Source organism: Oncorhynchus keta, chromosome 24 (assembly GCF_023373465.1).
Source record: "Oncorhynchus keta strain PuntledgeMale-10-30-2019 chromosome 24, Oket_V2, whole genome shotgun sequence".
Taxonomy (NCBI): domain Eukaryota; kingdom Metazoa; phylum Chordata; class Actinopteri; order Salmoniformes; family Salmonidae; genus Oncorhynchus; species Oncorhynchus keta.
In genome coordinates, this window is record NC_068444.1 from 6,384,639 (window position 1) to 6,410,958 (window position 26,320).

The 26,320-nt window shown below is 42.6% G+C and overlaps 1 protein-coding gene across 1 annotated transcript in view; it reads left to right on the plus strand.

Moving 5' to 3' along the window:
• The first annotated feature begins 4,969 nt into the window (after positions 1 to 4,969).
• Positions 4,970 to 26,320, plus strand: part of LOC118371027 (cadherin-related family member 1-like) — a 67,810-nt gene continuing 46,459 nt past the window's right edge. Inside the window, exons 1-2 of the mRNA XM_052477432.1 lie at positions 4,970 to 5,085; positions 7,234 to 7,724. Of these exons, the coding sequence (XP_052333392.1) occupies positions 4,970 to 5,085; positions 7,234 to 7,724 (607 nt within the window). The remainder of the gene's footprint in view (positions 5,086 to 7,233; positions 7,725 to 26,320) is intronic.

Consider the following 26,320-nt stretch of genomic DNA (forward strand, 5'->3'; position numbering starts at 1 on the left):
ATCTCCAGGGTAGGATTAGAATACCCCTGCTATAGTAACTTTACCTACAGGGTAGGATTAGAATACCCCTGCTATAGTAACTTTACCTCCAGGGTAGGATTAGAATACCCCTGCTATAGTAACTATCTCCAGGGTAGGATTAGAATACCCCTGCTATAGTAACTTTACCTCCAGGGTAGGATTAGAATACCCTGCTATAGTAACTATCTCCAGGGTAGGATTAGAATACCCCTGCTATAGTAACTTTATCTCCAGGGTAGGATTAGAATACCCCTGCTATAGTAACTTTACCTACAGGGTAGGATTATAATACCCCTGCTATAGTAACTTTATCTCAAGGGTAGGATTAGAATACCCCTGCTATAGTAACTTTATCTCCAGGGTAGGATTAGAATACCCCTGCTATAGTAACTTTATCTCCAGGGTAGGATTAGAATACCCCTGCTATAGTAACTATCTCCAGGGTAGGATTAGAATACCCCTGCTATAGTAACTTTATCTCAAGGGTAGGTTTAGAATACCCCTGCTATAGTAACTTTATCTCCAGGGTAGGATTAGAATACCCCTGCTATAGTAACTTTATCTCCAGGGTAGGATTAGAATACCCCTGCTATAGTAACTTTATCTCCAGGGTAGGATTAGAATACCCCTGCTATAGTAACTTTACCTACAGGGTAGGATTAGAATACCCCTGCTATAGTAACTTTACCTACAGGGTAGGATTAGAATACCCCTGCTATAGTAACTATCTCCAGGGTAGGATTAGAATACCCCTGCTATAGTAACTTTATCTCAAGGGTAGGTTTAGAATACCCCTGCTATAGTAACTTTATCTCCAGGGTAGGATTAGAATACCCCTGCTATAGTAACTTTACCTCCAGGGTAGGATTAGAATACCCCTGCTATAGTAACTATCTCCAGGGTAGGATTAGAATACCCGTGCTATAGTAACTTTATCTCCAGGGTAGGATTAGAATACCCTGCTATAGTAACTATCTCCAGGGTAGGATTAGAATACCCCTGCTATAGTAACTTTACCTCCAGGGTAGGATTAGAATACCCCTGCTATAGTAACTATCTCCAGGGTAGGATTAGAATACCCCTGCTATAGTAACTTTACCTACAGGGTAGGATTAGAATACCCCTGCTATAGTAACTTCACCTACAGGGTAGGATTTGAATACCCCTGCTATAGTAACTTTACCTCCAGGGTAGGATTAGAATACCCCTGCTATAGTAACTTTACCTCCAGGGTAGGATTAGAATACCCCTGCTATAGTAACTATCTCCAGGGTAGGATTAGAATACCCCTGTTATAGTAACTTTACCTCCAGGGTAGGATTAGAATACCCCTGCTATAGTAACTTTACCTCCAGGGTAGGATTAGAATACCCCTGCTATAGTAACTATCTCCAGGGTAGGATTAGAATACCCCTGTTATAGTAACTTTACCTCCAGGGTAGGATTAGAATACCCCTGCTATAGTAACTTTATCTCCAGGGTAGGATTAGAATACCCCTGCTATAGTAACTTTACCTACAGGGTAGGATTAGAATACCCCTGCTATAGTAACTTTATCTCCAGGGTAGGATTAGAATACCCCTGCTATAGTAACTATCTCCAGGGTAGGATTAGAATACCCCTGCTATAGTAACTTTATCTCCAGGGGAGGATTAGAATACCCCTGCTATAGTAACTATCTCCAGGGTAGGATTAGAATACCCCTGCTATAGTAACTTTATCTCCAGGGTAGGATTAGAATACCCCTGCTATAGTAACTTTATCTCCAGGGTAGGATTAGGATATACCCCTGCTATAGTAACTTTACCTACAGGGTAGGATTAGAATACCCCTGCTATAGTAACTTTACCTACAGGGTAGGATTATAATACCCCTGCTATAGTAACTTTATCTCAAGGGTAGGTTTAGAATACCCCTGCTATAGTAACTTTATCTCCAGGGTAGGATTAGTATACCCCTGCTATAGTAACTTTACCTCCAGGGTAGGATTAGAATACCCCTGCTATAGTAACTTTATCTCCAGGGTAGGATTAGAATACCCCTGATATAGTAACTTTACCTACAGGGTAGGATTAGAATACCCCTGCTATAGTAACTTTACCTACAGGGTAGGATTAGAATACCCCTGCTATAGTAACTTTATCTCCAGGGTAGGATTAGAATACCCCTGCTATAGTAACTTTATCTCCAGGGTAGGATTAGAATACCCCTGCTATAGTAACTTTACCTACAGGGTAGGATTAGAATACCCCTACTTTAGTAACTTTATCTCCAGGGTTAGAATACCCCTGCTATAGTAACTTTACCTCCAGGGTAGGATTAGAATACCCCTGCTATAGTAACTTTATCTCCCGGGTAGGATTTGAATATCCCTGCTATAGTAACTTTACCTCTGGTTGATGGATATGGGTCTGTAGAGGGCCGTCAGAGTGACAGGGCACTCATAGGAGACCTGCTCTTTCACATCCCTGAAAGACACAGCCATGGGAATCTGCTCTCGCATCACCAACACATAGTACATCTGGGAGTGGTTTTGAAAGAGACATTCTTTAATCCATCAGGAATTACTGAATATTTGATGTATCATTATATCTAAAGTACAACGATTTAGCAAAGGTTTCCATACAAATTGTTGCCAGTACAGTAGCAGTTTGTGTAATTACCTGAGAATTGCTGCCATCTGCTGACAAGACCTTGATACTGATGACAGTTTCTCCAACAGTCAATGGAGAAGGTTGAGGATCACTTTCTTCATTCACTGAAACTTTCATGTTTTTATCAGGAACTTTGGGCAGTATGGTCACCGAATTACAGTAGAAAGGAACTGTGCCTAAATGAAAAGATTACGAGTAAAAAAAAAAAATTAACATCACATTATATAAGTCATAGAATAAAATTGAAAACATACTTTATTTTCATATATCTTTTTTTTTACGCATATCCACTTACTTGAGTAATCATAGATGTTTGCCGAAAATGTAGGTTGTAATTGAACATTTCCTTCAATTGTAAGGTCACTCAACTCTGCAGTCCTGGCAGACAGTTTGGTGACCTCAATGCAATATTTTTTGGAGGTACCATCCTCGGCTCCCACCTCTATTTCAACCAAATTCAATCCATCATTCAGTTTGATTGACTTTGAGCCATCACCACAACGCTGAAAATGTCAAATGTATTGATTTGCAAGAGCATGAAGAACAAATTATGTGCCTAGTACACAATGTAGGATATCTTATAGTATTTATCCAAACGTTACTTTGTTGAAACTTACGATTTTATAACAGGCTCCGCAGTCACTTGTGAGCAGGTCCAATGTAACCTGGTCGACATCGCTTGCAACAGTAACTTTATAAGTTGTTACATCTGCTTTGAACGCAGGCTGCAACGTCTGTCCCGAAATTGCAAGCTTCTCCAAATCACAATTGTCCATTTTAGCTTTTCTTTTTAAAGCTTTTTGAAAATGTTTTTATTCTAGGATTTCTGTAAACAGTCGCATTTACACTGACGGACTGACATTTCAGTGTCTGTATGTAACCTTGGAAACAAGCTCGTTTTGTTCTCTGTAAATACGGAACGCCTTTTGCGTGTCTAAAAAATGTGTACCTTGACGCGTTCCGTACTCAAATGCCATTAAAAGTCCTGTTTATGATGCCATTGGCACCTACATGAATAACATTATTCTAACACGTTACTGTTAAAATAGCAGGTACATTTGTGTCTTTTTGTCGAGAGCAAAACATTTTTCAATCAAAAATAATTGTTCTGAAACAAAAAACGAGGCCTTAAAGTAAAAAAAGAAACCGCAATCTAATACTTTGTAATATAATAAAAATCTTTATGTATTTTGAAAAATGTATTTTATTTTATTTTTTAAAATTCCGCTATCAACCACCCTTCATTTTGGCTAGACTGTCCCCTTTGCTTGCAGTGGTAAAAAAAAAATCGCTTTTGAAACTGTTTTGTTCTTCGTTTGCACTTTTGACCCACAGCTGTGGGAAGTCTTCCGTAGCTAAGTTAGAAGTTAGCTCCTACGATTCAGTGTCGGTTCATAACATTCTACTATATCACATACTCTACATACGTACCGTAGAATGATAAATCACGCAATTATTATTCTCAAGCTAACCAAAAGCATTTAGCTACAAATGCCTGTTCACGCAATTTTCAATTGAATTCATCGAACTTTCTTTCATGGCAACTCATAAGTAGGTCATGTCCTATTTGTTTCATAGTCGAAACATAGTCGCCTGTATGTACATACATACAGTACATACATACAGTACTGTACAGAAGTGTTAGGCACATGTACAATTCTGTAAAACACATCCGTTTTTAAATGTAAAAAAAAAAAAAATACTATGAAGGAACATTTTCTTATTTCACCTTCTCTTGTATCAGGTGACATATTTGCAGTGAGCCTTGTACAAGGTGGCCTCTCACCACGATGTATTATGCAGGAGTGGTGTTACCTCTATCTGGTGACCGGGACCCTGAAGGACCCTAACAAAAGGACAGTGTACATGACACAGAGTTGTCCTCATTAATCTTAGTTAGTGGGGTTACCTCTATCTGGTGACCGGGACCCTGAAGGACCCTAACAAAAGGACAGTGTACATGACACAGAGTTGTCCTCATTAATCTTAGTTAGTGGTGTTACCTCTATCTGGTGACCGGGACCCTGAAGGACCCTAACAAAAGGACAGTGTACATGACACAGAGTTGTCCTCATTAATCAAAACGTTGTGTTGATGAAATTGAAAGCATATTCTTCTCATTAATCTTAGTTAGTGGTGTTACAGGATACAGAGTTGTCCCTATTAAGCGAAACGGTGTGTTGATGAAATTGAAAGCATATTCTTCTCATTAATCTTAGTTAGTGGTGTCACAGGATACAGTACTACAAATGAATAACATAAAGACAGACCTAGCACCTTTGCTTGTGTATATAATGCACCTGTGCTTTCAGATCGAAGATGCCTTCGACCTGTCACCCTACACTGAAGGAATCTTCAACTGTGACAGCACAGGCCCCATCAACTTGGATCACAAGGAGACCATAATAAGGTATGTGAAATGTTTTCTGATTTGAACAAAGCACCCATTAGCCTTCATGGGTTGATACATTTGATCTGAGTTGAAATTGTGTTTATATTGCAAAAACCCACAATTTGTGTTAACTGATTTAATTCAATAGGTTTCAAACTAATCTGTTTTTAGAGTACATTATCATGACCGTTCATACAGTAAGATATGCAGTAAGATATGCAAATCTCAATGAATGTCCATGTCTCTACCAAAACCCTTAGGTGGCTCCATTACTAGTAAAGAGTGTAACACTGTATCAACAATATGTGTTTTTGTTGTTGTATCATCCTAGTCCATGGGAATTATGTCAATTCATTTACATACAATTCACTCAGTTTCCAGTCCTTGCCAACATACAGTATTACAAAATGTACTGCAACTACTCTAGGTCATCATTGGTTCTCTCCCCTTTTAATATGTGATTATTTGTTGTTTTTAAATCTTTATTTTGTTTATTAACAGGTGCCTGAAGCTGTTCTACATACAGTAGATCTATGGGGGCCAAAGACTCCATTTTAGTATAGTGTACACCAAGTGGTGTATACTTCATCCAAATGCAATGTAAATAGACCAATTTATCTCTGGGCTTGACGTCCATCTTATTGAGCGACTCTTAAAGCTAACATTATACACAAGTGTAACAGTATAACTTTAGACCGTCCCCTCGCCCATACCCATACCCGCCCATACCCGGGCGCGAACCAGGGACCCTCTGCACACATCAACAACAGTCACCCACGAAGCATCGTTACCCATCGCTCTACAAAAGCCGTGGTCCTTGCAGAGCAAAGGGAACCACTACTTCAAGGTCTCAGAGCAAGTGACGTCACCGATTGAAACGCTATGTCGCGCGCACCACCGCTAACTAGCTAGCTATTTCACATCCGTTACACTAACATGGTTAGGGGAAAGGTTAGCTAACATGTTTAGGGGAAAGGTTAGCTAACATGGTAACTAGCTAGCTATTTCACATCCGTTACACTAACATGGTTAGGGGAAAGGTTAGCTAACATGTTTAGGGGAAAGGTTAGCTAACATGGTAACTAGCTAGCTATTTCACATCCGTTACACATGCAAAGGTGCTAAATCTGTCTTTATGTTATTAATGTGTAGTACTGTATCCTGTAACCACCAGAGTCAATGCATTATTCAGTCGTCTCCAACTTCACCTCCGGAGCTCAGGAATGATGAAGATAACACTGAGAGACCCTCTGTTAGACTGGAATTTAGTGCTGATGTACAATAATACTGTACACTTCCTTTTGGTTATGTTGTTTGTATGCAGCGAGGGATGGAAGTTTTTTTTATTCAAACGTAAATTGAAGGGTTTTTTTTCGGGTTGCTGCTGCAGTTGGTTCATTTTTATATTTTGACACGACAACGTCCGGTATTTGTGGATCTACTGTATTGGTGTTTACACACATGTACTAACTGCCGTTCACTGAGCTCTGTGTCACTGTAGCATTGTTGTGTCACTGTAGCATTGTTATGTCACTGTAGCATTGTTGTGTCACTGTAGCATTGTTATGTCACTGTAGCATTGTTGTGTCACTGTAGCATTGTTGTGTCACTGTAGCATTGTTATGTCACTGTAGCATTGTTATGTCACTGTAGCATTGTTGTGTCACTGTAGCATTGTTACGTCACTGTAGCATTGTTATGTCACTGTAGCATTGTTATGTCACTGTAGCATTGTTATGTCACTGTAGCATTGTTATGTCACTGTAGCATTGTTATGTCACTGTAGCATTGTTGTGTCACTGTAGCATTGTTACGTCACTGTAGCATTGTTATGTCACTGTAGCATTGTTATGTCACTGTAGCATTGTTGTGTCACTGTAGCATTGTTGTGTCACTGTAGCATTGTTATGTCACTGTAGCATTGTTATGTCACTGTAGCATTGTTATGTCACTGTAGCATTGTTACGTCACTGTAGCATTGTTGTGTCACTGTAGCATTGTTATGTCACTGTAGCATTGTTGTGTCACTGTAGCATTGTTATGTCACTGTAGCATTGTTGTGTCACTGTAGCATTATTATGTCACTGTAGCATTGTTATGTCACTGCCTGTTTTTTGATTTTGATGTTAAAAGACACTGGATGTCATGTACCACCAAACTGTAAAGGAGACAGCTCGATAAATTATATGGGGAGAGAAAGTCACCCCAGGAGTCATATGGGGAGAGAAAGTCACCTCAGGAGCCATATGAGGAGAGAAAGTCACCCCAGGAGCCATATGAGGAGAGAAGGTCACCCCAGGAGTCATATGAGGAGATAAAGTCACCTCAGGAGCCATATGAGGAGAGAAAGTCACCCCAGGAGCCATATGAGGAGATAAAATCACCTCAGGAGCCATATGAGGAGAGAAAGTCACCTCAGGAGCCATATGAGGAGATAAAGTCACCTCAGGAGCCATATGAGGAGATAATGTCACCTCAGGAGCCATATGAGGAGAGAAAGTCACCTCAGGAGCCATATGAGGAGAGAAAGTCACCTCAGGAGCCATATGAGGAGAGAAAGTCACCTCAGGAGCCATATGAGGAGATAAAGTCACCTCAGGAGCCATATGAGGAGAGAAAGTCACCTCAGGAGTCATATGACACCTATGGACTCCTCTGTAACTGGATAGTGTTTTATAGATCACTGCCTTACTAGAACGTACTACAGATTCACCTCTGAACTTGGAACCTTTATGTCCAACGGTATTGCCGTGAACATGTTACAATTATCCACACGTGATTATTTTGACGCTGTTATACTACATACATGTTGATTGTTACACGGTATTTATCAGTTTTATATGTTCAAATGTTGGGTTTGTTTTTAGAGAGAAGTGTTAATTAACAAAGCTGCTTCGTGGAAAATAAATGCCATCGGTTTACAATAAGTTTAATTGTAAAACATTAAAAAAAATACAAGTGAAATTTCATAAAATGTAATGGTATTCCTGTGGTGAAGTAGAGGAGGACCAAAACGCAGCGTGGTTATATTGATTCACGATTAATAAAAAAAGATAAACACGAACACACACAGAGACAGGAACAATCACCCACAAACACAGTGAAACCCAGGCTACCTAAGTATGATTCTCAATCAGAGACAACTAATGACACCTGCCTCTGACTGAGAACCATACTAGGCCGAAACATAGAAATACCCCAAAACATAGAAAAACAAACATAGACTGCCCACCCAACTCACGCCCTGACCATACTAAATAATGACAAAACAAAGGAAATAAAGGTCAGAACGTGACATAAAAGCTCTTCTCTTCAAGGACTGAAACTGTTTGTTTACATCATACCAGTTAATAAGAGGGGTTGTTTTTCTTTTCCAACAAAAAAAATACACATTTTTGCCGTTATCAAGAGTGCCACTGGGGCTAAAAAAATATCCTACAGAGTGTGGGAGGACTGCACCTCAAGAGGCTGGAGACTCAGAACTAATCGAAGAGCATGCATGTATATGTCCTGACCAAAAAATGAGGAGTCAGTGGTAGGGTTCACTTGACGTTGCAGCACGGCAAGATTCTCAGTAGACAAATATATGCCATTTAGCAGACGCTTTTATCCAAAGCGACTTACAGTCGTCATGTGTGCATACATTCTACGTATGGGTGGTCCTGGGAATCGAACCCACTACCCTGGCGTTACAAGCGCCATGCTCTACCAACTGAGCTACAGAAGGACCAAAAGGGGGATGGGGGATGTCAGGAACAATGACCCCATTGTTTGTGTTTCCAGATGATCCTCCTCATGAAGCAGGTTCTCCACCTGCTGAATCTGGAATGCTCAAAAGAAACAAATCTGTATTAGTGACGATACATTTAAAGGAAAATCTGTCAAGCCACGCACAGATCACACAGACACATAGCATAGCATAGTCTGGCTCAGACACAGGTGTGTGGACCATTCCGATATGCCACAGCTGGTGAGGTGTCAGGTTCGCCCTCTGTACTTAAAGGGTGATTATTCCAACTCTCTGTGAAATGCTGCACATCTATTCCCTAGTGCACTACTTTAGGCCAGAGCCCTATGGCACCCTATTCCCTACATAGTGCACCACTTTATATCAGAGCCCTATGGCACCCTATTCCCTAGTGCACTACTTTAGGCCAGAGCCCTATGGCACCCTATTCCCTCGTGCACTACTTTAGATCAGAGCCCTATGGCACCCTATTCCCTACATAGTGCACTACTTTAGATCAGAGCCCTATGGCACCCTATTCCCTAGTGCACTACTTTTGATGAGAGCCCTATGGCACCCTATTCCCTACATAGTGCACACTTTTGACCAGGGGCCAATAAGGAATAGGGTGCCCTTTGGAACGTACTCCAGTCTGTTCATAGGGCCTTGAGTCCCTACCAGCGTATTTCAAAAATATGGATAACTTTTTCCCCTCAGATGTCCCACTTCGTCCTTCCCAGCCCTCAACATGTGCTCAGCTTTGAAGGCATTATTAGGTCGCTAACCATGCTTTTCGCTAGAAGCAAATTAGAACAGACAAGCGGCATGTCGAACGGCATGAGGTAACAAGTGGAGTATTTTATTTAATACATTTTAGAATAAGGCTGTAACTTAACAAGACAAAGTCTCTGGTTGAGAGAATGCCAAGAGTACAAAGCTGTCATCAAGGCAAAGGCTACTTTTGAAGAGGGGGTCAGATAATCAAATCAAATGTATTCATATAGCCCTTCGTACATCAGCTGATATCTCAAAGTGCTGTACAGAAACCCAGCCTAAAACCCCCAAACAGCAAGCAATGCAGGTGTAGAACCATGGTGGCCAGGAAAAACTCCCTAGAAAGGCCAAAACCTAGGAAGAAACCTAGAGAGGAACCAGGCTATGTGGGGTGGCCAGTCCTCTTCTGGCTGTGTGGGGTGGAGATTATAACAGAACATGGCCAAGATGTTCAAATGTTCATAAATGACCAGCATGGTCCAATAATAATAAGGCAGAACAGTTGAAACTGGAGCAGCAGCACGGCCAGGTGGACTGGGGACAGCAAGGAGTCATCATGTCAGGTAGTCCTGAGGCATGGTCCTAGGGCTCAGGTCCTCCGAGAGAGAGAGAAAGAAAGAGAGAAAGAGAAAATTAGAGAGAGCACACTTAAATTCACACAGGACACCGAATAGTACAGGAGAAGTACTCCAGATATAACAAACTGACCCTAGCCCCCGATACATTAACTACTGCAGCATAAATACTGGAGGCTGAGACAGGAGGGGTCAGGAGACACTGTGGCCCCATCCGAGGACACCCCGGAAAGGGCCAAACAGGAAGGATATAACCCCAACCACTTTGCCAAAGCACAGCCCCCACACCACTAGAGGGATATCTTCAACCACCAACTTATCATCCTGAGACAAGGCCGAGTATAGCCCACAAAGATCTCCGCCGCGGCACAACCCAAGGGGGGCGCCAACCCAGACAGGAAGATCACATCAGTGTGACTCAACCCACTCAAGTGACGCACCCCTCCCAGGGACGGTATGAAAGAGCCCCAGTAAGCCAGTGACTCAGCCCCTGTATTAGCGTTGGAGGCAGAGAATCCCAGTGGAAAGAGGGGAACCGGCCAGGCAGAGACATCAGGGCGGTTGCTCCAGAGCCTTTCCGTTCACCCTCCCACTCCTGGGCCAGACTACACTCAATCATATGACCCACTGAAGAGATGAGTCTTCAGTAAATACTTAAAGGTTGAGACCGAGTTTGCGTCTCTTACATGGGTAGGCAGACCATTCCATAACAATGGAGCTCTATAGGACAAAGCCCTGCCTCCAGCTGTTTGCTTAGAAATTCTAGGGACAATTAGGAGGCCTGCGTCTTGTGACCGTAGCATACGTGTAGGTATGTACGGCAGGACCAAATCAGAGAGATAGGTAGGAGCAAGCCCATGTAATGCTTTGTAGGTTAGCAGTAAAACCTTGAAATCAGCCCTTGCCTTGACAGGAAGCCAGTGTAAGGAGGCTAGCACTGGAGTAATATAATCACATTTTTGGTTCTAGTCAGGATTCTAGCAGCCGTATTTAGCACTAACTGAAGTTTATTTAGTGCTTTATCCGGGTAGCCAGAATGTAGAGCATTGCAGTAGTCTAACCTAGAAGTGACAAAAGCATGGATTAATTTTTCTGCATCATTTTTGGACAGAAAGTTTCTGATTTTTGCAATGTTACGTAGATGGAAAAATGCTGTCCTTGAAATGGTCTTGCTATATTCTTCAAAAGAGAGATCAGGGTCCAGAGTAACGCCGAGGTCCTTCACAGTTTTATTTGAGACGACTGTACAACCATTAAGATTAATTGTCAGATTCAACAGAAGATCTCTTTGTTTCTTGGGACCTAGAACAAGCATCTCTGTTTTGTCCGAGTTTAAAAGTAGAACGTTTGAAGCCATCCACTTCCTTATGTCTGAAACACATGCTTCTAGCGTGGGCAATTTTGGGCCTTCACCATGTTTCATTGAAATGTACAGCTGTGTGTCATCCCCATTGCAGTGAAAGTTAACATTATGTTTTCGAATGACATCCTCAAGAGGTAAAATATATAGTGAAAACAATAGTGGTCCTAAAACGGAACCTTGAGGAACACTGAAATTTACAGTTGATTTGTCAGAGGACAAACCATTCACAGACTGATATCTTTCCGACAGATAAGATCTAAACCAGGCCAGAACTTGTCCGTGTCGACCAATTTGGGTTTCCAATCTCTCCAAAAGAATGTGGTGATCGATGGTATCAAAAGCAGCACTAAGGTCTAGGAGCACGAGGACAGATGCAGAGCCTCGGTCCGATGCCATTAAAAGGTAATTTGCCACCTTCACAAGTGCAGTCTCAGTGCTATGATGGGGTCTAAAACCAACTAAAGCATTTCATATACATGGTTTTGTCTTCAGGAAGGCAGTGAGTTGCAACGCAACAGCCTTTTCTAAAATTTTTGAGAGGAATGGAAGATTCGATATAGGCCGATAGTTTTTATATTTTCTGGGTCAAGGTTTGGCTTTTTCAAGAGAGGCTTTATTACTGCCACTTTTAGTGAGTTTGGTACACATCCGGTGGATAGAGAGCCGTTTATTATGTTCAACATAGGCGGGCCAAGCACAGGAAGCAGCTCTTTCAGTAATTTAGTTGGAATGGGGTCCAGTATGCAGCTTGAAGGTTTAGAGGCCATGATTATTTTCATCATTGTGTCAAGAGATATAGTACTAAAACACTTGAGCGTCTCTCTTGATCCTAGGTCCTGGCAGAGTTGTGCAGACTCAGGACAACTGAGCTTTGAAGGAATATGCAGATTTAAAGAGGAGTCTGTAATTTGTTTTCTAATAATCATGATCTTTTCCTCAAAGAAGTTCATGAATTTATCACTGCTGAAGTGAAAGCCATCCTCTCTTGGGGAATGCTGCTTTTTAGTTAGCTTTGCGACAGTATCAATAAGGAATTTCGGATTGTTCTTATTTTCCTCAATTAAGTTAGAAAAATAGGATGATCGAGCAGCAGTAAGGGCTCTTCGGTACTGCACGGTACCGTCTTTCCAAGCTCCTCGGAAGACTTCCAGTTTGGTGTGGCGCCATTTCCGTTCCAATTTTCTGGAAGCTTGCTTCAGAGCTCGGGTATTTTCTGTGTACCAGGGAGCTAGTTTCTTATGAGAAATGTTTTTAGTTTTTAGGGGTGCAACTGCATCTAGGGTATTGCGCAAGGTTAAATTGAGTTCCTCAGTTAGGTGGTTAACTGATTTTTGTCCTATGGCATCCTTGGGTAGACAGAGGGAATCTGGAAGGACATCAAGGAATCTTTGTGTTGTCTGTGAATTTATAGCACAACTTTTGATGTTCCTTGGTTGGGGTCTGAGCAGATTATTTGTTGCAATTGCAAACATAATAAAATGGTGGTCCGATAGTCCAGGATTATGAGGAAAAACATTAAGATCCACAACATTTATTCCATGGGACAAAACTAGGTCCAGAGTATGACTGTGACAGTGAGTGGGTCCAGAGACATGTTGGACAAAACCCACTGACTCGATGATGGCTCCGAAATACTTTTGGAGTGGGTCTGTGGACTTTTCCATGTGAATATTAAAGTCACCAAAGATTAGAATATTATCTGCTATGACTACAAGGTCCGATAGGAATTCAGGGAACTCAATGAGGAACGCTGTATATGGCCCAGGAGGCCTGTAAACAGTAGCTATAAAAAGTGATTGAGTAGGCTGCATAGATTTCATGACTAGAAGCTCAAAAGACGAAAACGTATATATTTTTTTTGTAAATTGAAATCTGCTATCGTAAATGTTAGCAACACCTCCGCCTTTGCGGGATGCACGGGGGATATGGTCACTAGTGTACCCAGGAGGTGAGGCCTTATTTAACACAGTAAATTCATCAGGCTTAAGCCATGTTTCAGTCAGGCCAATCACATCAAGATTATGATCAGTGATTAGTTCATTGACTATAATTGCTTTTGAAGTAAGGGATCTAACATTAAGTAGCCCTATTTTGAGATGTGAGGTATAATGACCTCTTTCAATAATGACAGGAATGGAGGAGGTCTTTATCCTAGTGATATTGCTAAGGCGAACACCGCCATGTTTAGTTTTGCCCAACCTGGGTCGAGGCACAGACACGGTCTCAATGGGGATAGCTGAGCTGACAACACTGACTGTGCTAGTGGCAGACTCCAGCCTGCTGCCTGGCCTGCACCCTATTTCATTGTGGAGCTAGAGGAGTTAGAGCCCTGTCTATGTTGGTAGATAAGATGAGAGCACCCCTCCAGCTAGGATGGAGTCCGTCACTCCCCAGCAGGTCAGGCCTGGTCCTGTTTGTGGGTGAGTCCCATAAAGAGGGCCAATTATCTACAAATTCTATCTTTTGGGGGGGGGGCAGAAAACAGTTTTCAACCAGCGATTGAGTTGTGAGACTCTGCTGTAGAGCTCTTCACTCCCCCGAACTGGGAGAGGGCCAGAGACAATTACTCGATGCCGATACATCTTTCTAGCTGATTTACACGCTGAAGCTATGTTGCGCTTGGTGATCTCTGACAAGATAATAACCATGAAGGTTATAGTAGAGGGGGTCAGATAATAACCATGAAGGTTATAGTGGAGGGGGTCAGATAACCATGAAGGTTATAGTAGAGAGGGTCAGATAATAGCCATGAAGGTTATAGTAGAGGGGGTCAGATAATAACCATGGCGGTTATTGTAGAGGGGGTCAGATAATAACCATGAAGGTTATAGTAGAGGGTCAGATAATAACCATGAAGGTTATAGTAGAGGGGGTCAGATAATAACCATGAAGGTTATAGTGGAGGGGGTCAGATAACCATGAAGGTTATAGTAGAGAGGGTCAGATAATAACCATGAAGGTTATAGTAGAGGGGGTCAGATAATAACCATGGCGGTTATTGTAGAGGGGGTCAGATAATAACCATTAAGGTTATAGTAGAGGGTCAGATAATAACCATGAAGGTTATAGTAGAGGGGGTCAGATAATAACCATGAAGGTTATAGTAGAGGGGGTCAGATAATAACCATGAAGGTTATAGTAGAGGGGGTCAGATAATAACCATGAAGGTTATAGTAGAGGGTCAGATAATAACCATGAAGGCTATAGTAGAGGGGGTCAGATAATAACCATGAAGGCTATATTAGAGGGGGTCAGAAAATAACCATGAAGGTTATAGTAGAGGGGGTCAGATAAACATAAAGGTTATATTGGAGGGGGTCAGATAATAACCATGAAGGTTATAGTGGAGGGGGTCAGATAATAACCATGAAGGTTATAGTGGAGGGGGTCAGATATTAACCACGAAGGTTATAGTGGAGGGGGTCAGATAATAACCATGAAGGTTATAGTAGAGGGTCAGATAATAACCATGAAGGTTATAGTAGAGGGGGTCAGATAATAACCATGAAGATTATAGTAGAGGGGGTTAGATAACCATGAAGGTTATAGTGGAGGGGGTCAGATAACCATGAAGGTTATAGTGGAGGGGTCAGATAATAACCATGAAGATTATAGTAGGGGGTCAGATAATAACCATGAAGGTTATAGTGGATGGGGTCAGATAATAACCATGAAGATTATAGTAGGGGGTCAGATAATAACCATGAAGGTTATAGTGGAGGGGGTCAGATAATAACCATGAAGGTTATAGTGGAGGGGGTCAGATAATAACCATGAGGGTTATAGTAGAGAGGGTCAGATAATAACCATGAAGGTTATAGTAGGGGTCAGATAATAACCATGAAGATTATAGTAGGGGGTCAGATAATAACCATGAAGATTATAGTAGGGGGTCAGATAATAACCATGAAGGTTATAGTGGAGGGGTCAGATAATAACCATGAGGGTTATAGTAGAGAGGGTCAGATAATAAATAATAACCATGAAGATTATAGTAGGGGGTCAGATAATAACCATGAAGGTTATAGTGGAGGGGGTCAGATAATAACCATGAGGGTTATAGTAGAGAGGGTCAGATAATAAATAATAACCATGAGGGTTATAGTGGAGAGGGTCAGATAATAACCATGAAGGTTATAGTAGAGGGGGTCAGATAATAACCATGAAGGTCATAGTAGAGGGTCAGATAATAACCATGAAGGTTAGTGTGGAGGGGTCAGATAATAACCATGAGGGTTATAGTAGAGAGGGTCAGATAATAAATAATAACCATGAAGATTATAGTAGGGGGTCAGATAATAACCATGAAGGTTATAGTGGAGGGGGTCAGATAATAACCATGAGGGTTATAGTAGAGAGGGTCAGATAATAAATAATAACCATGAGGGTTATAGTGGAGAGGGTCAGATAATAACCATGAAGGTTATAGTAGCGGTTCTTGACAACACTGTGTGTACAGAACAGACAGGAGGCGTCCATCCACCTTGTATTTCTCCACAGACAACATGCGTAGCTACTAGCACCAGATGACAAAGGCTTAGTCAGATAATCCTCGTCAGCCATCTGCCCCACGGCCGTCCCACACTGGCCCTCTAAAATTAAACCACAAAACCAGGGCACTAACATCTGTAACTAGCCAGGTACTTCCATCAGAAAAACAGACATGTGTTGCTGCTTGGGTTGGATTTTAATAATTTAAATCACAGCTAATACTATTCATCAGGATATGTACGTTATATGGTCTGATTTGACGGAATATGTTCGATATTTGTACGTAGAGAAACGGTAGGCTTTCAGTTAGATTATAATGCAATGCTGTGGATGTCCTGTTGCTGTGGATGTCTGCTGCCTTGAATCTGCTAACGTTTCCGATAGGTTCACCAGTAGTGAGGGGTGAGAATGTCTTTACTTGAAGCCACAATCAACACATGGCGTACGATGTTTCAAGAAAACATCTGCAGACAATAGATTATATTGTTGCTCTTAAACAAAGTGGTATGTCCATCAAGTGGAGGTGGACATACAACCGTTTCAAGGATCCTGTCTATATAGTCTGGATCAGTTGGGTCTCTAGTGTAGACAAGGCCTACACTGCCTTGTCCTTGTCATTGTTGTGTATGTACAAATAGCTAATCTCACTGACCTGGCCCACAGGGCTTTCTCTCTGTCTGCCAAGAGAGGGGGGATAGGCCTTTACAAACTTTTAGCAGATCATCCCAGGCATTACCAGTAGGGGACTACCAGTAGGGGACTACCAGTAGGGGACTAGCAGTAGGGGACTACCAGTAGGGCACTACCAGTAGGGGACTACCAGTAGGGGACTACCAGTAGGGGACTAGCAGTAGGGGACTACCAGTAGGGGACTACCAGTAGGGGACTACCAGTAGGGGACTACCAGTAGGGGACTACCAGTAGGGGACTAGCAGTAGACCACCCTGGTAACAGACTAGCAGTAGGGGACTACCAGTAGACCACCCTGGTAACAGACTAGCAGTAGGGGACTACCAGTAGACCACCCTGGTAACAGACTAGCAGTAGGGGACTACCAGTAGACCACCCTGGTAACAGACTAGCAGTAGGGGACTACCAGTAGACCACCCTGGTAACAGACTACCAGTAGGGGACTAGCAGTAGGGGACTACCAGTAGGGGACTAGCAGTAGACCACCCTGGTAACAGACTACCAGTAGGGCACTACCAGTAGGGGACTAGCAGTAGGGCACTACCAGTAGGGCACTACCAGTAGGGGACTAGCAGTAGGGGACTACCAGTAGGGCACTACCAGTAGGGGACTAGCAGTAGGGCACTACCAGTAGGGCACTACCAGTAGGGGACTAGCAGTAGGGGACTACCAGTAGGGGACTACCAGTAGGGGACTAGCAGTAGGGCACTACCAGTAGGGCACTACCAGTAGGGGACTAGCAGTAGGGGACTACCAGTAGGGCACTACCAGTAGGGGACTAGCAGTAGGGCACTACCAGTAGGGCACTACCAGTAGGGGACTAGCAGTAGACCACCCTGGTAACAGACTACCAGTAGGGTACTAGCAGTAGGGGACTAGCAGTAGGGGACTACCAGTAGGGGACTACCAGTAGGGGACTACCAGTAGGGGACTAGCAGTAGACCACCCTGGTAACAGACTACCAGTAGGGGACTAGCAGTAGACCACCCTGGTAACAGACTACCGAGTTCAGTAGACCACCCTGGTAATAGACTACTGAGTTCAGTAGACCACCCTAGTAACAGACTACTGAGTTCAGTAGACCACCCTAGTAACAGACTACTGAGTTCAGTAGGCCACCCTGGTAACAGACTACTGAGTTCAGTAGGGTCTAACAGTAGACCACCCTAGTAATAGACTATTGAGTTCAGTAGACCACCCTGGTAACAGACTACTGAGTTCAGTAGACCACTCTAGTAATAGACTACTGAGTTCAGTAGGGTCTAACAGTAGACCACCCTGGTAACAGACTACTGAGTTCAGTAGACCACCCTGGTAACAGACTACTGAGTTCAGTAGACCACCCTGGTAACAGACTACTGAGGTCAGTAGGGTCTAGCAGTAGACCACCCTGGTAATAGACTACTGAGTTCAGTAGACCACCCTGGTAACAGACTACTGAGTTCAGTAGGCCACCCTGGTAACAGACTACTGAGTTCAGTAGACCACTCTAGTAATAGACTACTGAGTTCAGTAGGGTCTAACAGTAGACCACCCTGGTAACAGACTACTGAGTTCAGTAGACCACCCTGGTAACAGACTACTGAGTTCAGTAGACCACCCTGGTAACAGACTACTGAGGTCAGTAGGGTCTAGCAGTAGACCACCCTGGTAATAGACTACTGAGTTCAGTAGACCACCCTGGTAACAGACTACTGAGTTCAGTAGGCCACCCTGGTAACAGACTACTGAGTTCAGTAGGGTCTAGCAGTAGACCACCCTGGTAACAGACTACTGAGTTCAGTAGACCACCCCGGTAACAGACTACTGAGTTCAGTAGACCACCCTGGTAACAGACTACTGAGTTCAGTAGACCACCCTGGTAACAGACTACTGAGTTCAGTAGACCACCCTGGTAACAGACTACTGAGTTCAGTAGGGTCTAACAGTAGACCACCCTAGTAACAGACTACTGAGTTCAGTAGACCACCCTGGTAACAGACTACTGAGTTCAGTAGACCACCCTGGTAACAGAATACTGAGTTCAGTAGACCACCCTGGTAATAGACTACTGAGTTCAGTAGACCACCCTGGTAACAGACTACTGAGTTCAGTAGACCACCCTGGTAACAGAATACTGAGTTCAGTAGACCACCCTGGTAACAGACTACTGAGTTCAGTAGACCACCCTAGTAATAGACTACTGAGTTCAGTAGGGTCTAACAGTAGGCCACCCTGGTAATAGACTACTGAGTTCAGTAGGGTCTAACAGTAGACCACCCTGGTAACAGACTACTGAGTTCAGTAGGCCACCCTGGTAACAAACTACTGAGTTCAGTAGACCACCCTGGTAACAGACTACTGAGTTCAGTAGGCCACCCTGGTAACAGACTACTGAGTTCAGTAGGCCACCCTGGTAACAGACTACTGAGTTCAGTAGACCACCCTGGTAACAGACTACTGAGTTCAGTAGGCCACCCTGGTAACAGACTACTGAGTTCAGTAGACCACTCTGGTAACAGACTACTGAGTTCAGTAGGGTCTAACAGTAGACCACCCTAGTAACAGACTACTGAGTTCAGTAGACCACCCTGGTAACAGACTACTGAGTTCAGTAGACCACCCTGGTAACAGAATACTGAGTTCAGTAGACCACCCTGGTAATAGACTACTGAGTTCAGTAGACCACCCTGGTAACAGACTACTGAGTTCAGTAGACCACCCTGGTAACAGACTACTGAGTTCAGTAGGGTCTAACAGTAGACCACCCTGGTAACAGACTACTGAGTTCAGTAGGCCACCCTGGTAACAGACTACTGAGTTCAGTAGGGTCTAACAGTAGACCACCTTGGTAACAGACTACTGAGTTCAGTAGGCCACCCTGGTAACAGACTACTGAGTTCAGTAGGGTCTAACAGTAGACCACCCTGGTAACAGACTACTGAGTTCAGTAGACCATCCTGGTAACAGACTACTGAGTTCAGTAGGCCACCCTGGTAACAGACTACTGAGTTCAGTAGACCACCCTGGTAACAGACTACTGAGTTCAGTAGGCCACCCTGGTAACAGACTACTGAGTTCAGTAGGCCACCCTGGTAACAGACTACTGAGCAAGGACTGTCTAGCTCATACATGTGACACCTGCCTTAATCTCTTTGGCCCTAGTGAACACTTCCTCTAGCAGGCGCTGTCCAATCAGAACCACCTGGGATGACCACTGCAGTTGATTTTATCACTTTCTCAAAATCTAGAATCTGTCATTCAGATATTTCTGTTTCATTCCACCAGGCACCACCCTTTCTACTCAAAATGACTATAAAAAAATACCATGCTCTGTATTATTCAATGTATGTGCTTGTTGGGAATATTTTTAACTCCCCAGGGTAGCCTAGTGGTTAGAGCGTTGGACTAGTAACCGGAAGGTTGCAAGTTCAAACCCCTGAGCTGACAAGGTCCAAATATGTCGTTCTGGCCCCTGAACAGGCAGTTAACCCACTGTTCCTAGGCCGTCATTGAAAATAAGAATTTGTTCTTAACTGACTTGCCTTGTTAAATAAAGGTAAAAAAATAAATAATTCATAAACATAATCAACAGAAGGTTGATATAGCACTGAATTCTAGTTTTCAGTGTGACATTGAAATATACTACTAAATACTGTACACCTTAATTGAAAAAAGAAAAGTTTGAGGTTACTGAATATATTTTGGGGGGAGAACGTTGCAGGTCTAGGACTGACTGCTTCCTGTACTCCGTATGAGCGTGTCATAGAACGCCACATCATATTTTTAAACGTGTGAAGAGAGGAAAAGCACATCACTGCACCTCTGAGTGAGTAAGACATCACAGTCAATATAATAATATCCCCCTTCCTGAGCCTGGGGGTGTCGACTCATTTACACCTTACACACCACATGCTGTCAGTATGACTCATACAGGGTTTAATATAAGATAGTTGATATACAGTGCATTCGGAAGGCACTCAGACTTCATGACTTTTTCAACATTTCGTTACGCTACAGCCTTATTCTAAAATGGATTAAAGAATGTTTTTCCTCATCTACACACAATACCCCATACATTTAGTATTTTATTTTTTATAATAATAGTGTTTATCATGATTTTTCAATGACTACCCTTAATTGATGATACATACAATTAAGGTCCCCCAGTCCAGCGAGGAATTTCAAATGCAGATTCAACCACAAAGACCAGGGAGGTTTTCCGATGTCTCGAAAAGAAGGGCACCGATTGGTAGATGGCTTTTTTTTTTTAAAACAGACGTTGAGTATCCCTTTGAGCATGGTGATGTTATTAGTTACACTTTGGTAGGTGCATCAATACACCCAGTCACTACAAAGATACAGGTGTCCTTCCTAACTCAGTTGCCAGAGAGGAAGGAAACCCCTGGGGGATTTCACCATGAGGCCAACGGTGACTTTAAAACAGTTACAGAGTTTAATGACTGTGATAGGGTGTGACACTGACAGAGCTTGAAGAATTTTAAAAAGAATACTGTGCAAATATTATACAATCCAGGTGTGCAAAGCTCTTGGAGACTTACCCAGAAAGACTCACAGCTGTAATCACTCTTAGAGACTTACCCAGAAAGACTCACAGCTGTAATCACTCTTAGAGACTTACCCAGAAAGACTCACAGCTGTAATCACTCTTAGAGACTTACCCAGAAAGACTCACAGCTGTAATCACTCTTAGAGACTTACCCAGAAAGACTCACAGCTGTAATCACTCTTAGAGACTTACCCAGAAAGACTCACAGCTGTAATCACTGATTAGAAAACTGATTAGATTTGCAAAAATGTATCGACATATAAGGGAATTGACTTTTTGTGTTGATTTCACAATGAATTAGTTGATAACTCAAACAAGTGTAAATCAAAACTAGAGGTTGAACTGACTGACGTCTGTGCCCAGTGGGTAGCCTCTGTGGGGAACAGTCTGTTACATTAGATATCTCCTAGTCTCTCTCTGTGGGGAACAGTCTGTTACATTAGATATCTCCTAGTCTCTCTCTGTGGGGAACAGTCTGTTACATTAGATATCTCCTAGTCTCTCTCTGTGGGGAACAGTCTGTTACATTAGATATCTCCTAGTCTCTCTCTGTGGGGAACAGTCTGTTACATTAGATATCTCCTAGTCTCTCTCTGTGGGGAACAGTCTGTTACATTAGATATCTCCTAGTCTCTCTCTGTGGGGAACAGTCTGTTACATTAGATATCTCCTAGTCTCTCTCTGTGGGGAACAGTCTGTTACATTAGATATCTCCTAGTCTCTCTCTGTGGGGAACAGTCTGTTACATTAGATATCTCCTAGTCTCTCTCTGTGGGGAACAGTCTGTTACATTAGATATCTCCTAGTCTCTCTCTGTGGGGAACAGTCTGTTACATTAGATATCTCCTAGTCTCTCTCTGTGGGGAACAGTCTGTTACATTAGATATCTCCTAGTCTCTCTCTGTGGGGAACAGTCTGTTACATTAGATATCTCCTAGTCTCTCTCTGTGGGGAACAGTCTGTTACATTAGATATCTCCTAGTCTCTCTCTGTGGGGAACAGTCTGTTACATTAGATATCTCCTAGTCTCTCTCTGTGGGGAACAGTCTGTTACATTAGATATCTCCTAGTCTCTCTCTCTGTGGGGAACAGTCTGTTACATTAGATATCTCCTAGTCTCTCTCTGTGGGGAACAGTCTGTTACATTAGATATCTCCTAGTCTCTCTCTGTGGGGAACAGTCTGTTACATTAGATATCTCCTAGTCTCTCTCTGTGGGGAACAGTGGGGAACAGTACCTGTTACATTAGATATCTCCTAGTCTCTCTCTGTGGGGAACAGTCTGTTACATTAGATATCTCCTAGTCTCTCTCTGTGGGGAACAGTCTGTTACATTAGATATCTCCTAGTCTCTCTCTGTGGGGAACAGTCTGTTACATTAGATATCTCCTAGTCTCTCTCTGTGGGGAACAGTCTGTTACATTAGATATCTCCTAGTCTCTCTCTACATTAGATATCTCCTAGTCTCTCTCTGGGGAACAGTCTGTTACATTAGATATCTCCTAGTCTCTCTCTGTGGGGAACAGTCTGTGTTACATTAGATATCTCCTAGTCTCTCTCTGTGGGGAACAGTCTGTTACATTAGATATCTCCTAGTCTCTCTCTGTGGGCAACAGTCTGTTACATTAGATATCTCCTAGTCTCTCTCTGTGGGGAACAGTCTGTTACATTAGATATCTCCTAGTCTCTCTCTGTGGGGCTGAGAGCAGCGGTAGACCAGGTCTGTCTAAGATGTCTGTTGTGACTGTGAGGATACGTCAGTGGACTAACGCCGTTCTGAGAACCCTGCCCCCCCCTCTTACACTGAGCTGAGACGTCTAGCGACTGAGCCGCCTAGCGAGAACGCCTGGATCCTGACAAGCCGTCTTCTTCTTCTTCCACCTCCGTCAGGATGAAGAACCAAAATAAAAAAAGACGATGTATTTTCCTCTTACTTTTCCTGGTCACTCTTCTTCTGTCTCCCTCTCTGGGTAGGTTTTCTGTGCTCTGTCCTGTCCTGATACTAGGATTTCACAGGAGTTCCTGCACCTTCTTTTCCCCTTCCTAATCTCCCCCCCACTGCATGTGTCTGTATGTGTTTGTGGTGTGGGTAAGATGTATCATTTTATTGACCCCTGTTGACTTTGAACTCTCCTGTTTCTTTCCGCTGCCCTGCCGTTTCAGCAAGTGAGTACAAACTTAGTGTTACAATATTCAGATCAATATTATCACAGGTGTTTAAAGTATTGAATTGATTATGAAAACATGTGTTATAATGTGTGATCTGGACACTACCTATAGCATGGACACTACCTATAGCATGTGTTATAATGTGTGATCTGGACACTACCTATAGCATGGACACTACCTATAGCATGGACACTACCTATAGCATGTGTTATAATGTGTGAACTGGACACTACCTATAGCATGGACACTACCTATAGCATGGACACTACCTATAGCATGTGTTATAATGTGTTATCTGGACACTACCTATAGCATGGACACTACCTATAGCATGGACACTACCTATAGCATGTGTTATAATGTGTGATCTGGACACTACCTATAGCATGGACACTACCTATAGCATGTGTTATAATGTGTGATCTGGACACTACCTATAGCATGGACACTACCTATAGCATGGACACTACCTATAGCATGGACACTACCTATAGCATGGACACTACCTATAGCATGTGTTATAATGTGTGATCTGGACACTACCTATAGCATGGACACTACCTATAGCATGGACACTACCTATAGCATGGACACTACCTATAGCATGTGTTATAATGTGTGAACTGGACACTACCTATAGCATGGACACTACCTATAGCATGGACACTACCTATAGCATGGACACTACCTATAGCATGGACACTACCTATAGCATGGACACTACCTATAGCATGTGTTATAATGTGTGATCTGGACACTACCTATAGCATGGACACTACCTATAGCATGGACACTACCTATAGCATGGACACTACCTATAGCATGGACACTACCTATAGCATGTGTTATAATGTGTGATCTGGACACTATGATAGCATGTGTTATAATGTGTGATCTGGACACTATGATAGCATGGACACTACCTATAGCATGTGTTATAATGTGTGAACTGGACACTATGATAGCATGTGTTATAATGTGTGATCTGGACACTATGATAGCATGTGTTATAATGTGTGAACTGGACACTACCTATAGCATGGACACTACCTATAGCATGGACACTACCTATAGCATGTGTTATAATGTGTGAACTGGACACTATGATAGCATGTGTTATAATGTGTGAACTGGACACTATGATAGCATGTGTTATAATGTGTGATCTGGACACTACCTATAGCATGGACACTACCTATAGCATGGACACTACCTATAGCATGGACACTACCTATAGCATGTGTTATAATGTGTGAACTGGACACTACCTATAGCATGGACACTACCTTTAGCATGTGTTATAATGTGTGTACTGGACACTATGATAGCATGTGTTATAATGTGTGATCTGGACACTACCTATATATGGACACTACCTATAGCATGGACACTGGACACTATAGCATGTGTTATAATGGACACTGGACACTACCTATAGCATTAGCATGTGTTATAATGTGTGACACTACTGGACACTATGATAGCATGTGTTATAATGTGTGAACTGGACACTACCTATAGCATGGACACTACCTATAGCATGTGTTATAATGTGTGTACTGGACACTATGATAGCATGTGTTATAATGTGTGATCTGGACACTATAGCATACACTATGTGTTATAATGTGTGAACTGGACACTACCTATAGCATGGACACTACCTATAGCATGGACACTACCTATAGCATGGACACTACCTATAGCATGCATGGACACTACCTATAGCATGGACACTACCTATAGCATGGACACCTACCTATAGCATGGACACTACCTATAGCATGGACACTACCTATAGCATGGACACTACCTATAGCATGGACACTACCTATAGCATGTGTTATAATGTGCATGGACACTACCTATAGCATGGACACTACCTATAGCATGGACACTACCTATAGCATGTGTTATAATGTGTGTACTGGACACTACCTGATAGCATCTGGACACTACCTATAGCATGGACACTACCCTATAGCATGTGTTATAATGTGTGAACTGGACACTATATAGCATGGTTATAACACTGGACACTATAGCATGTGTTATAATGTGATCTGATAGCATGGACACTACCTATAGCATGGACACTACCTATAGCATGGACACTGGACACTACCTATAGCATATAGCATGTGTTATAATGATCTGACACTACCTATAGCATGGACACTACCTATAGCATGGACACTACCTATAGCATGGACACTACCTATAGCATGTGTTATAATGTGTGATCTGGACACTACCTATAGCATGGACACTACCTATAGCATGTGTTATAATGTGTGACTGGACACTATATAGCATGTGTTATAATGTGTGACACTGGACACTACCTATAGCATGGACACTACCTATAGCATGGACACTGGACACCTGATAGCATGTGTTATAATGTGTGAACTGGACACTACCTATAGCAGCATGGACACTACACTATAGCATGGACACTACACCTATAGCATGTGTTATAATGTGTGATCTGGACACTACCTATAGCATGGACACTACCTATAGCATGGACACTACCTATAGCATGGACTATACTGGACACTACCTATAGCATGTGTTATAATAGCTGGACACTACCTATAGCATGGACACTACCTATAGCATGTGACACTTATAATGTGACTGGACACTACCTATAGCATGTGTTGGATCTGGACACTACCTATAGCATGTTATAATGTTATAATGTGTGAACTGGACACTATGATAGCATGTGTTATAATGTGTGATCTGGACACTACCTATAGCATGTGTTATAATGGACACTACCTATAGCATGGACACTACCTATAGCATGGACACTACCTTTAGCATGTGTTATAATGTGTGAACTGGACACTATGATAGCATGTGTTATAATGTGTGAACTGGACACTACCTATAGCATGGACACTA